Source organism: Gallinula chloropus (genome assembly GCF_964237585.1).
Source record: "Gallinula chloropus genome assembly, chromosome: 11".
NCBI classification, from domain to species: Eukaryota; Metazoa; Chordata; class Aves; order Gruiformes; family Rallidae; genus Gallinula; species Gallinula chloropus.
In genome coordinates, this window is record NC_140096.1 from 5,024,075 (window position 1) to 5,038,260 (window position 14,186).

At 57.9% G+C, this 14,186-nt stretch overlaps 1 protein-coding gene across 1 annotated transcript in view; it reads left to right on the top strand.

The window, feature by feature from the left end:
* The window catches only part of MID2 (midline 2), a gene marked incomplete at its 3' end in the record, with an annotated part of 76,191 nt that overhangs the window by 52,525 nt on the left and 9,480 nt on the right, over positions 1-14,186 (top strand). The window contains exons 3-7 of the mRNA XM_084269174.1: positions 749-844; positions 6,301-6,408; positions 11,690-11,838; positions 12,278-12,405; positions 13,349-13,492. Of these exons, the coding sequence (XP_084125300.1) occupies positions 749-844; positions 6,301-6,408; positions 11,690-11,838; positions 12,278-12,405; positions 13,349-13,492 (625 nt within the window). The remainder of the gene's footprint in view (positions 1-748; positions 845-6,300; positions 6,409-11,689; positions 11,839-12,277; positions 12,406-13,348; positions 13,493-14,186) is intronic.

Sequence of the window (14,186 nt, forward strand, 5' to 3'; positions counted from 1 at the left end):
AGCCCACCACGCGTCCGCAGACACCGAGCTGTTCTGTAGCGGGCTCTTTCTCCCCATTTTGCTGGATCCTGCCCAGCTCTGTGAATTATGCAGCCTGTGTGCGCCAGAACATCCCCAGGGACCCCCCAATCCCAGCAAAAGGCAGCGTGGCCAAGGAGCTGGGAGGGGACACGTGGGGACCACAGTGTTCTCCTGGGGCCATTTACATCCGGAGCTGGCAGAAGGTGGAGAGGGGAGGGCAGGGGTGGCAGGTCACAGACACTGGGTTGTGGCAGGCTGGCAGTTGGAGCAGAGCTGTGCTCTGTGCTCTGCTGGGAAGGGGGACACGGTGGGAGGGGCGGGCTGAGATCAGCTGGGTTGGCTGCTTGTGCGAGCTGAGCTGTGCCTGTGGCTTAGTCTGGAGCTGCCCTGTCCTTGTTCCTTGCCCTTCCCCGTGTTGCTCTGGCAGGGACACTCGGCAGAGAAGGCTCTTGTTGATGATTTGGTGGGGTCTTACCTGGCTTCCTTACTGTGCACAAAGCAAAACCGGTGACAAAAACATGGGCCAAGCTTGGGCAGGAGCTGCCAGGAGACTCGAGAGCCTTTGCCCAGAGCTGTTCAGGCTGTTGCTCCCTCGGGCAGCGTGTTGGGTGGTGAAGGGTCTTGGTGGCTGGTGGGAGCCTGGGGACAGTCCTCTGGCTTTGCTCATTGATCTTTTTGGGTTGTTTTTTTTTTAACTCTTTCTTTTCTCCCTTTCCTGAACTCACAGCAAACCCTGGAGACGAATCTCACCAACCTGGTCAAACGCAACAGCGAACTGGAAAACCAGATGGCCAAGCTGATACAGATCTGCCAGCAAGTGGAGGTTGGTGAGAGCAACCGGAGGGGCTGGGTGGGGGGGAAAGGTGCACTGGGATGCAGAGATGGGCTGCATGGGCTCACTGCCCTGGGAGCAGAGAGGAGCGTGGGGTGGGACATGTCATGGACACCAAGGGGCTGGGGGGGGTTGGCTGAGGCTGAATTGTTTGGAGAATTTAGTCCCCAAAGACAAAGGATGCAGGGCGGGTTTCCGGGGTCTGTAGGGTCTGAAGGACAGGGTGGTCTGACTGGGGGTCACTGGGCTGCCTAGAGAAGGGAGAACCTGCTGCCTGCTCCATGCCAGGGTCGGAGGGTGCTGTTGGTCAAAGCCGAGGTGACAGAACCCATGTGAACACAACTCCACTCTCAGGGAGGGGACAGGATGCCCCTCTCACCGCTGCCTCTGGCACTCAGTGTGGTTCTCCCAGCAGCTCCCATTTCATCAGTTCACAGTTGGACCCTCCGGGCTCGGTACAGCCAGACCTCACCTGCAGCCACAAGACACTAGTGAGGGTTTGCATTGGGTGCTTGGGGTGCTGTCACCTGCCCCCTGCTTCAGGGGCTGGGGCATCTCCAGCCGTGCTCCCAGCGACTGGAAATCCTCCTGCCTCCCTGCTTCAGCTTCCTCTGACACACTAGGCCGGTTACACCTCCTCTTTCCTGGGAGTGCTGTTAAATAAATGAGTTCATATTTGCACAGTGCTTGGAGATCAAAGCAGTGAGCACGCTGGGAGGGCTCAGAAGGAAGCTCCTGGCTGTGGCTGCAGACCTGTGTGGAGCAGGGCAGGACCAGCCGTCCTGGGGTGTGGGCAGACAGCCTGGCCTCCCCTCTCTTCTTCTTGGGGAGGAAAAAGTTTCAGTATTGGGAGGGTTTTTTCCCACGTTTCTTTCCAGCCCTGGTTTCCCTACTGTCGGGTCTGTCCCCTCTTTGTCCATGCTTACTGGGAGATCCTCTGAACTGGCACAGTTCCCCAGTCACAGCAATGCTCTGCTCCTTGTCCAGCGAGAAAAGGGTTGTTCCTGTGGTCTCTGGGCCATAATCCCAGTTCAGTATCCCAGGGTACTGGCTGCCACTTTCACACCTGTATCTCCCCTGTAGTTTTTGAGGTATCCCACTTCCAGCCCTCTCAGCAGAGGTGGTGCTGCAAAGGGCTGCCTGCCCCCATCCTTGCTGCAGCAGCAGCTTCCCCTTGCAGGGCAGGGCTGGTCCCAGCCTTTTAGCCCGTCCTCTTCCTCACTTTCCTTCCTCCTCCCTCCAAACATGTTCTCTGCCCCCCTCCACATCCTTCCTGCTGTCAGAGATGGTGGTCACCCTCTCTCCTGCCAGAGCCCTGCGTTCTGCAGCAGAAGAACAATGTTTAGGCTTAAGGCAGCAGCGCCTGGGAGAGGCTTTGTCCAGGGATTACAGAACGTGGAGGAAGAGAGGACATCACCTTTAATCCTACTGAAGAAAGGGACACTGCTGACCTTGTGCTTCAACCACTTGATCTATAAACCTCTTTGTGTTCAGGGGGTGTGTGATCAGGCATCCTGTGTGTGCTTCACCAGGGCAGTGCTTGTGCAAGATGTGCCAGGAGCCCCTCAGCGATGCGCTCCCCTGGAAGGCATTCATCAGAGAGGAGGGAAGTGGTTAGTGCCTCGCTGGTGTTTCAATGCACACCTACCAATTAATAGCAGAGTAATTTGCAGCTTTGTTTACTGAGGTGATACATGGAGAGAGGCTGTTGCAATTAGTTTCCTCTTAATGGGCTATTGATTTGTTGGTTGCTAAATTAAGCAGCGATTCCTTGAACCAGCACCTTTCCCCAGGATACTGACACCAGACTGCCACAGGGATCACCAGCAGGGTTCTGGGGCAGTTTGCTTCTGCCTGAGCACACCTGGCAGCGCTTTGCTATCCCCCCTCAGAGCCTCCAGAGCTCATTGGGTCCAACCCCCTGCCAGAGCAGGGTCCCTAGGACAGGTCACACAGGTTGGCATCCAAATAGGGCTGGAATATCTCCAGAGAAGGAGACTCCACACCCCCTGGGCAGCCTGTCCCAGGGCTCCCTCACCCTCACTGGGAAGAAGTTCTTCCCCAGATTGGTGGGGAACTCCCTGTGCTCCAACTTGAGGCCATCGCCCCTTGTCCTGTCCCCACAGACACTGAGAAGAGGCTGCCCATGTCCCCCTGTGTCCCACACTTGAGATACTTATAAACATTAATTAGGTCCCCTCTTAGCCTTCTTTTGTCAAGGCTGAACAGTCCCAGCTCACTCAGCCTTTCCTCACAGGGGAGTTGCTCTAGGCCTTTAATCACCTTCATAGCCTCCTCTGGACTCTCTCCAGGAGATCCCTGTCTTTTTTATCCCAGGCTGCCCAGAACTGGACACAACACTCCAGGTGGGGCCTGACCAGATGGGCTCATGCTGGTCCAGAGGGGACCAGAGCATCCTGGCAGAGCCCTGGTGACAGTTACAGGTGCTCACTGCTCTTAAGGGTCAGGCTCTGACTGCAGAACCCCGGCGGGGATGGAGCAGGGATGGATGTCCATGTGCCAGGGACAGGATGTCCTTCCAAGCCTCTTCCTCCTCTGAATTCAGCACTGCCATGAGCTGACCTGTCATGAATTGAAAACTATTTGGCGTTTCTTCCTGACTCTGGAAGTTTCAGACCTCTAAGCTGGCGTTTTCTACGTAGTTCAGGAGTCTTCAGCTTTGCCAGTTGTTCTGCTTAAAATAGCAGCTGAACTGCCTTTCTCAGCCCCGCTGCGTACGTGTTCCTGCCCTTCAGAGGCACCTTTTCAGAGAGCTTGTTACGTGTGGAGCAGAAAATATCCCTGTGCTGCCCTGGGAGCCCGAATGCTGGGCATTTTGCTTTTGATGTGGGCTGTAGGCAGAGGGGGGTGATTTCAGTGTGCTCAGGTTCAACCTCAGGCCCAGCTTTCCTGCGATCGCAGCACCCGCTCAGTCCTCACCCCAGCACGCAGCATTTACCGGACCCAGTGCATCCCAGTAAAAGGTCCTTTGCCCAGTACCTGCCCATGCCTGAGCCAGCACAGCTGTGTTGCCTGCAGTCCCAGCTCTGTGCTCTGCTGGCACCATGGTGGTGGGAGCCTGGCCACTGAAACACTCCTCTTCGGGCTGAAGATGGCTGGAGAAGGGGCTGTGGTGGCCTCTGCATCTTCATCTGCCTTGAGTCTCCCAGAGCGTGGGCCCTGGCTGAGCTGCAGATTTCTTGCCCTGGGAAGGCTTCCAGGTTTATTTAACCAGCTACCCCAAGATTTCTGCTCAGCATGCCAGGCTGGAGGGGGGAGCCTGGCACCCCTCTGCTGTCCTGGCAGTATCTGCAGTCCTGGCACCTGGGGCTCCCTCCTGCCAGTGATGGCACCTGCAAACAGCCCTGCTGTGGTCCTGGGAGACACGGGCAATGGCCATGTCTGTCTGTCCTCACCCATGCCTCGAGGGGCAGCGGGCTGCCAGCTCCCTCTGCCACAGCCCAGGTTGCTGGGCAGAGCTGTCACCTTTGCTGCCGCCAGCGCGGACGCTGCGGGCTCCGTACCCAGGGCCTGACACCCCCCTTGCAGCAGATTTGGAGGATGCTGGGCTGTTTTTCCTGGGTGGAGTTGTCTCTGCAGACCATGGGCTGTCTCCCACTCCAGCATTGCATAACCTGCTGGCCGGGTTTAAAAAAAGCTCCTGTAGGAAATGTGCTTCACTCTGGCTGCCTTCAACCGTCTCCACAGCTTCACACAGCTCCCAGAGTACAAGATGAAGCAAAGCCTGTCTGTGTCCTTCAGTACACTGATTAATTTGGCAGGGTGCTGTTCCCCTCCTGTAAAGTGTGTGTCCCCCCACCTTTCCTGTGCATCCGCCCAGGGATGCTGATCACGGAGGCAGAGGACTGGGACCTGTGCCTGTGCTCTCACTTCCCTCTGTGTGTGCCTCCCCCTCGGCTTTAATGTGGAAAAACAAGACAAAAATCTGAACAGGGGCTCCAGCAGGGATTAATTAGCCCAAATTAAGCAGGGGATATATCACAGGTTGACTGAATTGTAGGGATTGGAAGGGACCTCCAGAGCCCATGGGGTCCAACCCCCTGCCAAAGCAGGGTCCCTAGGAGAGGCCGCACAGGTTGGCGTCCAGATGGGTCTGGAATCTCTCCAGAAAAGGAGACTCCACACCCCCTGGGCAGCCTGTCCCAGGGCTCCCTCACCCTCACTGGGAAGAAGTTCTTCCCCACGTTAGTGTGGAACTCCCTGTGCTCCAACTTGAGGCCATCGCCCCTTGTCCTGTCCCCACAGACACTGAGAAGATGCTGCCCATGTCCCCCTGTGTCCCACCCTTCAGATATGGATGAACATTGATCAGATCCCCCCTTAGTCTTCTCTTCTCCAGGCTGAACAGTCCCAACTCACTCAGCCTTTCCTCACAGGGGAGATGCTCCAGGCCCTTAATCATCTCCATAGCCTCCTCTGGACTCTCTCCAGGAGATCCCTGGCTTTTTTATCCCAGGCTGCCCAGAACTGGACACAACACTCCAGGTGGGGCCTGACCAGGGCAGCCCAGCTCACCCATAACCATGCTACCTTGAGCTGATGCAGCCCCTCATTGCGATCCCCCACACAGCATTTCCTGATGTGCCCTTTGCAGCCGTGCAGCCCCCATGGCTCTGCCTGCACGAGCAGCTGTTTTTGGTTGTGCTTTTGGCCATGGCCACCCTCACCCTTCCAAGCAGGGTGCTCTTATTCATTTTTAACAACTTCTCCTTGCTGTGAGTAGCACACGGGCGCTGCCTTGGTGTAGGGCCATGCTTCTGTGGGGAGCTTTTGCTGCTTGACTCCCAGCAGGACAGCAAGGGCAGGACAGCCCTGGCTGCCCCATAGCTGGGGGCAGGACAGGGCTCACTGGGAATGCCAAGTGCCTGGCTGCACCCAGAACATACAGGCTGCCCAGGGAAGGGAGACAGACAGATGCTTGAGCATCCCAGAGTTGGTGCAGGCAGCGCTGGGCATCATCCTGTCTGGTGGCACTGAGCTTTGTTGGGACAGGACACAGCCACAACAGTGGGGTGCAGCACCTCAGTGGGGCTGAGCCAGGCTGTGCCACCGTGGTGCCTGGGCTGCCCCCGCTGTGGCTCCTGCCCCAGGGATGGGGCAGTGCCCATGGGGGAGCATGAGCCCCACAAACCACCCAGCATGGCACTATCACCCCACGCTGGCCTCGGACATGCAGCAGAGAGAGCTTTACCCCATTCTGCAGCCATTTCCCTCCCTCCAGCCAGAGTAGCAGTGGATGGAGCTGAGCCAGCCTGCTTCTGTCTGGGCCACAGGGCTGTTTTCTCCTGCCCAGCTCAGCGCCCAGCAGCCAGCAAAGCCAGGACCCAGCATGCAGGGTACATACTGCGCCTCTGCCAGCCTGAGCTGGGGCACACAGACACACACCTGTCCCTCCTAACAGTGTGTGCTTTTGCTCTTCTGGCCAGGTGAACACAGCCATGCACGAGGCCAAGCTGATGGAGGAGTGTGATGAGCTCATGGAGATCATCCGCCAGCGCAAGCAGGTCATTGCTGTCAAGATCAAGGAGACAAAGGTAAGGAGGGCTGGCTGGTGCTGCTGCCCCACTGGGCACTCCCTCTCCAGGGTCTGTCCATCCACTCTGGGCACAGCCCACAGTGCTGGGATGTCCCAGGCAGAGGGTGTGTTCCTTGCCCTGTGCAGGGCTGCTTTGGGCAGCTGTGGAAGTGCAGGCTTCACCTGCCTGCCCCCAGGCTGTGTGTGAGTCTGGGCATCCCTTGCTCTGCCATCCCCAGGCTCTTCCAACAAGGACAGGGCACATGGTGGCTGAGGAGGGACAGCATGTGGATTAGCATGGCAGGTTGGTGCCATTGCTGGGATCAGGTCAGGCTGCTTCCTTGGGGCATTTCTAATGCCACAGTGCTGGTGTAATAACGAGGCATTAATGCTGAAGGGCTGGTATGCCCTGTGCTGGGGGACCCAGCCTGTTTGCACCCTTGTGTTCTGGCTTTTCCTGGTGCTTCCCATGCGGTGGGGAGAGGCTGGGGTCAGCTGTAGCTCCGAGCAGCACCCACAGGAGCTTACCTGAGCGCTGTGCCTTTCTTACTGAGCTGGAAGGGGTGTGAGGGTCCAGCTCTGCACCCCTCATGGTGCTGCTGGCGGATGGGTTGGGTTTTTGCTGGCAGAGGTTTGGGAGTGGGTGGCGTGGTGCCACATCACCCAGCCCGACGCTGGGACACGCTCGGCGGCGCGGAGGCTTTTCCATGCCTGCTGGTATCCCAGCCACTTCAGGGAACATATTTTATGTAACGGTGCCTTCTGCTGGTCCATCTGTCTGTCTGCCTGCCTCTCGCTTCCCACCCTCTCCCTGAACATCTTCTGGCCGTGCTGTCCAGTTTCAGCCCTGCCTGGCAGGGAGCTGGAAGGCTCAGGGTGGCTGTGCCCCTGCAAACTGGCAGCTGGGTCAGGGAGAGGGACCTGATGAGTGCAATTAGTGCCCTAAACCATCAGCAGAAGCAGCTGCTTATGAATGGCTGGAGTGGGATCAGCAAGCCCATGCCCATGCAGCTGCAAGCCCAGCACTGCACCTGTGGGAGATGGATGCGGGGACGGTGGTACCAGCAGTGCCAGGGAGGGGACTGGGTTTGTTTCCAAAGGTACCTGGGAACCAGAATAAGGCTCTTGGGCACTCAAATCTGGCTGGGGATGGGAGCCTGAGGGTTTGCAGCATGGCAGTACCCCTCCATAGCCCCCTGTGCTGCTGGCACTGGCTCCCCCAGCCAGTCTAAGCAGGTTTCCTCCGGCAGTCATTCCCAAGGGTGAATGGGAAGCAGCCTTTCCCAGGAGCCACAGATGTTGGGGAGTTTAAAAGGCCCCAAACACAAAAGAAAGGAGGAAGTGCTGCAGACTGGGCCTGGTCTGAAGCACTCCAGCTGCGGAGCGAGGAGTGCTGCTTCCCTGCTCAACCCTCATCTCGGTTTCCATTTGTTCTGGGATGCTTTTCCTGACACAGGGCCTGATGGATGCCTGGAGCAGCCAGATTGTGCAGCCCTGGGAAGGGGCAGAGCTGTGTCTGAGGAGGAAAGTCTGTGGAGGCAGAACCACCGAGGCAGCGGTTGGTCTGTCCCGGGAGGGATTTGTGGCTCTGTTCGGGGCTGCTTTGGTGTCTGTGGGATGGAGCTCTTCCAGCTCCCCCAGCCCCCACAAAGCAGCAACCTGCAGCTTGTGCTTGGCCATGGCTGGGAGCAAGTGATGTCCAGCGAGGGTGCCTGGAGGATGATGCCTGCCATGCTCCCGGACAGCCCAACTCTGGCATAGGGAGACCATGCCCAGCCTTTTTGCATCCTTTATCCCAGTAATCCTAAATGAGAGCTCTTCCCAGGCGTGTCACACGCACCTGGAACCCCCCTTCACCCCAATAGGAGACACTGAGGAGCCCCCATGCAGCCCCAAGCTGGGCTTGGGCTTGTGCTTGGGTGCCATCACCTCTGGGACTGGGCAGCACCTTGTGGTGAGCCTGGCACCCGTGGTGAGCTTGGCATCCATGGTGAGCCTGGCACCCGTGGTGAGCCTGGCACCAAGGCAGCGGGACGTGCAGGAAGGACCTGGTGAAACTTGTCGGAGGGGATGTGAGAGGAGCAGCAGGAGGGCAGGAGGCAGCTGGGTTCCCTGAAGAGCTCTCTGCCACGGCGTGGATCCGGCCGGCGGGTGCCAGCGCTGCTCGGGCACTGCAGGTGCCGGTGTCACAGCCCAGCCCAGCTGGCCACAGGCCAGGGCATCTGCATCTCCTCTTCCCTCAGCCACAGTGGAGGCTCTGCCTGGGATTAATGCTGCAGGATGTGGTCATTGCAGGAATGTGGCTGAGGAGAGCTGGGTCTGGTCAGCTCCTGGGGGTGGTCATGGTCAGGGCTGGGGCTCTCCCACCTTTTCCTCCCTGATGCTGATGGCAACTCCGGAGCTTGACGAGTCCTCCCTCAAAACAAAACCCATCTTACTTCTTTTCCTTATTCTACTTTTGATATTTTTTTTTTCTGACCAGTCTGGTCATAAAACAAACCATCTACCAGCCCACTGAGCCCCAGCCAGGAGAGTCGCTTCCTTGTGCAGATAGCCACAACGTGGCATCACCTCCCTGGCTTAACCCAAGCTTCCTCACTGCCTGCCTGGAGCTGGTGCACAGCTGGCTGCAGGCAGTGAGTCTCAAGGGATGGTGCCAGGGTCTGGCTGGTGTTTCTGCCTCATGTATGGAGCCCGCAGGTACCTGCATCCTTTTCTCTGGTGGGGGAGGGCCTCACCCATGCCAGCAGCACAGTGAGTGCTTCCTAAGTCACACCTTGCCCTGGGTGCCTTGGAAGAGCTTTGCTGGCTGGAGGGTGCCCACATGTCCTCACCTCACTGGGGATTCCCCCATGGCCCCTCGTGGGGTTGCTCCACGTCCGGTGCTGCGGGGTGCTGTGCTGGCTCCACCGGTGCTGTTGGCTGGCACTGGCCACGTTGCAGGGTACAATGGAAGCCCTTAGTTGTTTGAGGGGGATGCAAAGTGATAGCTTTTGCTTGACCTGGGGCGCTCAGAGCTCCTCTGCTGGCTTTCCACCCCTGGACTCACCCATTTTGAGCTCCTGTGGAGGTGCCAGGGGCTGTGGAAGGACACGTACAGCCACGCAGGGGGAGCAGGACGCTGCTGTCAGCCTCAGGATTAGCACGGTGCTTAACTGTAAATGCACTGACAGCGCTGACACCTCGGGAGAGCAGCTCAAGCAGCGTCCTGCCACCTCCCCGAGCTCCCGCCCTTGCGTCCTGACAGATTTTCCAACCACGGACAGGAAGGGGCTGGATTGACAGCCTACTGCAGGGCAGCAAGCAGCGGTGGGAGCTTCTGTCACAGCACCTTACTGAGCCTTGCAAATACTCCTTCCCTCATTAAAGAACAAGAAAACAAGCAAGTAATCCAAAGGGGTGCAGGAGAGCAGCATGATGCACCGGCTGCCCCCTTTGGAGGGGACCGGGAGAGCTGCGGGTGGTCACACCGAGCAGAGAGGACACAGCTCGGTCTCGGCCACTCATCCTCGCAGGATGAGGCCATCGTGATGCTCAGTTGGGAGTGCCTGCTGGAGGAGCAAGAGGAGGTGGTGTGCTCTGGCTGGCACGCTCCTGGAGCACTGCTTCTTCCGTGTTAAGGGTCGCCAGTGCAATGCATCCTCGGTTGGATGATGCTGCAGCGTAGGGGCAGAGGCCTGGGGGAGGATTTGTTGTTTCTGAATCTGCTGTTTCGGGTGCTGCCAGCCCAGCTCCTCCTGCTGAAATTTGCTCTGCCCTCCCCTGGGTGTCTGCAGGGCCCTTTGCTGAGGATGCACACAGGAGCAGGGCAGTGGGAATTTATATGTCACTAGCGAGTACCTTGTGTCCCCTCTGAAGAGGCTTTTGCAGACACAGAATTACTTCCAGCTTGGCAGCCAATGTAACTCCCAGGGCGCCAATTCGCCTCCTTTCTTCTCTGTCTCTGCTGGAGCTGGTGTAGGACCTGAATCACAACATTGTCCCTGGCACAAGCAAAGCACCAGCCAGCCAGAGCACTGGTGCAGTGGGTTTATAACCAAGGCACTAACCTCAGCCACCTCCAGCCCCAGGCCTTCCTGAGCATCCCTGTGCTCCCAGCTAAAACAGGAGAACTTCCCATCAATCTGTCAGTGCTCCCACAAGTGCCCTTTTCCCACTGCCCTGCTCCTGGCTTACATCTGAGTTTTCCCATTCCCAGCCAGAGCTGCCTGCTCTCTGACAAGCCCCTGTGGCTTCAGGGCTTGCAGCCTGTCCCCCCCTGCTCAGGGCTGCCCACTCACCAGGACACAGGGATGCTGCGGGGCTGAGCCCCAGGTGGATGCATTTTACCTGGGTGCTGCCTGACAGGAAGCTGGTGCTGGAGTGGCTGCACACGTGTGTGTGCAATGGGGAGGGTGTGTGGGGGTGTGTGCACGTGTGTGTGTGTGTTCACACAGGGACAGGAGGGAAGGAAGCATGGTCCTTTCATGGTTGGAGCCATAGCCCTTCCCTCAGTAGACCCTGCAGAAACGTGGCCATTGTGCTCCATGAACAGCTGCAGGGCTGACCTGGGGGCTGTGCTGGCTCTGTGGCTTCACCCAGGCTGCATGGGGATGTGGGAGCTTCACAGGGGCTTTCCCCACTGCTGCAGCCCAGCGTTCCCCTGAGACACAGAGGTTTTGTCCAAGTCATACCATTTTTTCTGGTCTCCTTGTGTGTCCACAAGACACACAAGAGGCACCATCAGACCTGGGCTCTTTGCTTGTTCCTGGGTCATTTGTTCAGTGCTGGCCTGAGCCAGCAGTGAGTGTCTGTGTGGGACTCGGGGGGTGCAGCAGTGCCCTTTCAAGCCACATGCCTTATTTTTGGGTGCAAGCAGGTGCCTGGGCTGTTTTTGCAGCTCCTGCTTCCCTGTGTTGTGGGTAGCCCTCTGGTCCCATCCTACTGCAGCACCTTCCCTTCCAGCTGCAGCCACACAGGGGATGTTCCCCAGCAGCTCTGCTGGGCTGGACCGTGAGGTTTCCTTGCTCCCAGCTGAACCCCTTTCCAGGGTTCATCTCCCAGAAGAACCTCCTGAGAGCTGGCACGTGGTGATGGCGAGGTGTTTCCATGGGAGGAGTGGTGAGAGGGGGCATGGGCAGCAGGGAGGCTTCTCCCTGGGGCTGTCCCACCTGGAAGCAGAGTCTAACACTGAGCATTGCTGCTCTCCCTCCCGGAGCCTTTGGGGATCTCCCTGTGCCATTTCACCTCTCCAAGGCAGGGGTTTCCTCTGTGCTTTTCACGCTCCTGAGCACCTTTGCTTCCCTCTGCTCCCCTGGCAGGTGATGAAGCTGCGGAAGCTGGCCCAGCAGGTCGCTAACTGCCGGCAGTGTCTGGAGCGCTCCACCGTCCTCATCAACCAGGCCGAGCACATCCTGAAGGAGAACGACCACGCGCGGTTCCTGCAGACAGCCAGGAACGTGGCAGAGAGGTGGGCTGGCACGCTGCACCAACGGGGTGTCACCAGAGCTGTCCCCAGCTCCCTGCCTGGGAACACACACCCCATGTCCCCGTGCTGCCCTCATATAAGTGACCAGGGCTGTCAGCAGGGCAGGATGCTGGTGCTGCAGGTTCTCACGGAGCCGATCACCGACCATAGGAGCAAACATTATTCCCCCGGGGGGAAGAGTGGTGGAGAGGCCCATCTGAAGGGAGCTCAGGGCCAGTTGGGTCTGAGACCCACCCCCCCCAAAGATGGAGCTCCCCCAAAAAGGCACCACTCTCCTGGGGCAAGAGCTGTGGGTAGCCTGGGTTCCGGCAGCGTGTGGTGGCACCGCACGGCTGCTCGCACCCTTTGAATCCCCCACCTCGCCGGCGTCGGGAGCGGTGAGCACCCTGATGCGTATTGATGGGCTCTTCTTTTCTTTCAGGGTCGCCATGGCAACTGCATCCTCTCAAGTTCTGATACCAGATATCAATTTTAATGATGCCTTTGAAAACTTTGCTCTAGATTTTTCCAGAGAGAAGAAGCTGCTGGAGGGGCTGGATTATCTAACTGGTGAGTGCACGAGCATGCTCCCCCCACCATCTGCCCCCCGCCCTCCTCCTCTGTGGCCCATGGAGGGCTGGCAGCTGTATTTTAAAGCAAGGTAGTTTGCTGTTCCTCCTGGTTGGCTGTGGCAGAGCGGAGGCTCTGCTGGCACCAGGACCATGACAGGTCCCTGTCCTCTGGTTACACTCTGCCTCTCCCAGAGGGCAGGTGGAAAAGCTCCCAAAACAGGTCAGAAATATTAGTCTACATGACCTGGGGAGGAGGCTGATGCCTGTCAGGATCCGAGAAGGTGGATCACAGGGAGGGGACAGCAAATTAACCAATTATTGTGCTTCCAGTGCATGGCACGCTTTAGCATTGCCCTTTTGCAGCCTTTTTGGCACGTCTTGTGGTGCTAAGCCATGAACTGCAGTGGGCAGGGAGCTCTCTGACCTCTTGTGCTGCCCTGATGCCCATAGCACAGGCCCAATGCTGGGCTTGCCCTTGTCCAGGGCATCATGGGGTCCAGGAGCAGCTGACTGCTGCTGGGCTGGAAAACCCAGGGAGGGACGAACGCTCCAGAGAAGCTGGGACATCGTTACTCACCCGAGTCCTATTTTCTCCACCCTGAAGCAGATCAATTTGCAATGGAAAAAAGAACAAAAACCATGTGTCTGGAAGGGTTGTGGGAGCAAAACACTTACCCCACACCCAGTGCCTTGATGGAGGTGGGTTTGATGTGGAGGAGCAGTGGCAGAAGCCCCTCGTTCTGGCCCCTGGATGTTTTGTGGGCACAATAAAACACGTAGTTAAGCAGGAAACACAGTGACAGACAAAATGTGCTGGTTTATGTCAAGGTGCTCTGCTCCCTGGCCGAGCCCATCCCTGTGTTATGGGAGCACAAAGGTCTCAGGTATGGTAAGAATGAGAGCACAACCTGACTGAAGCCTGTTCCTGTGATCTCCTGCAGCTCCCAACCCGCCGTCTGTCCGAGAGGAGCTTTGCACAGCCTCCCACGACACCATCACCGTCCACTGGATCTCCGAGGACGAGTTCAGCGTCAGCTCCTACGAGCTGCAGTACACCATCTTCACCGGCCAGGCCAACTTCATCAGTGAGTCACTGCTCGGCCTGGGGGCTGTGGTCTGGTTTGGGGAAGGAAAGGGCTTGTGGGGAGAGTCAGCAGGTTTAAAGGCTGCGGTTGGGGGCAGGAAACCGTCACGGAGGATCCTCTGAGGGTGCTGCTCAGGGCTGCGAGCAAACCCGTAGTATCGCAGGGTGATGGTGTGTCTGACCTGACACAGAAGAGCACAGCATCCCCACAGCACTGCTGGGGCAGGGAAGCTTTGTTCCTGGCTCTCCTTAGTAATGCTGGCCATGGTAGGGAGCGCTGAGAAAATGCTTCAGAGGGGATGTTTGGGGCTGCTGTGGCTTGTCTGGCTGGTCAGGGAGACACGGGTGCTGGCAGCGCGGCGCAGGAAGGCTGCTAAGTGGCTTTAAAATATGCAGGAAGCTGCCAGAGAAAGTTACTGCCTGTGGCTTCCAGAGCTGATAGAACTTGTGTCCCCAGCCCTCCTTTGGGAGAACACAACGATTTATTTTCTCTTGGTCGGAGGTGAGTTACGGGTACACAGTGCGACAGCAGCAGATTTCCCTGCTCAGCTCCCTTCTTCTCCTTTTCTTTGTTTTCCTCTCCTTTTCTACTCCTCCTCTTCCTCCCCTCGTCCCCCTCTCTTCCCTCCCAGTCACAGCATGTTGTCTGCAGCATGTTGCTCATCCCTGTGAAAGCCTCAGGGACTCTCTGGGTC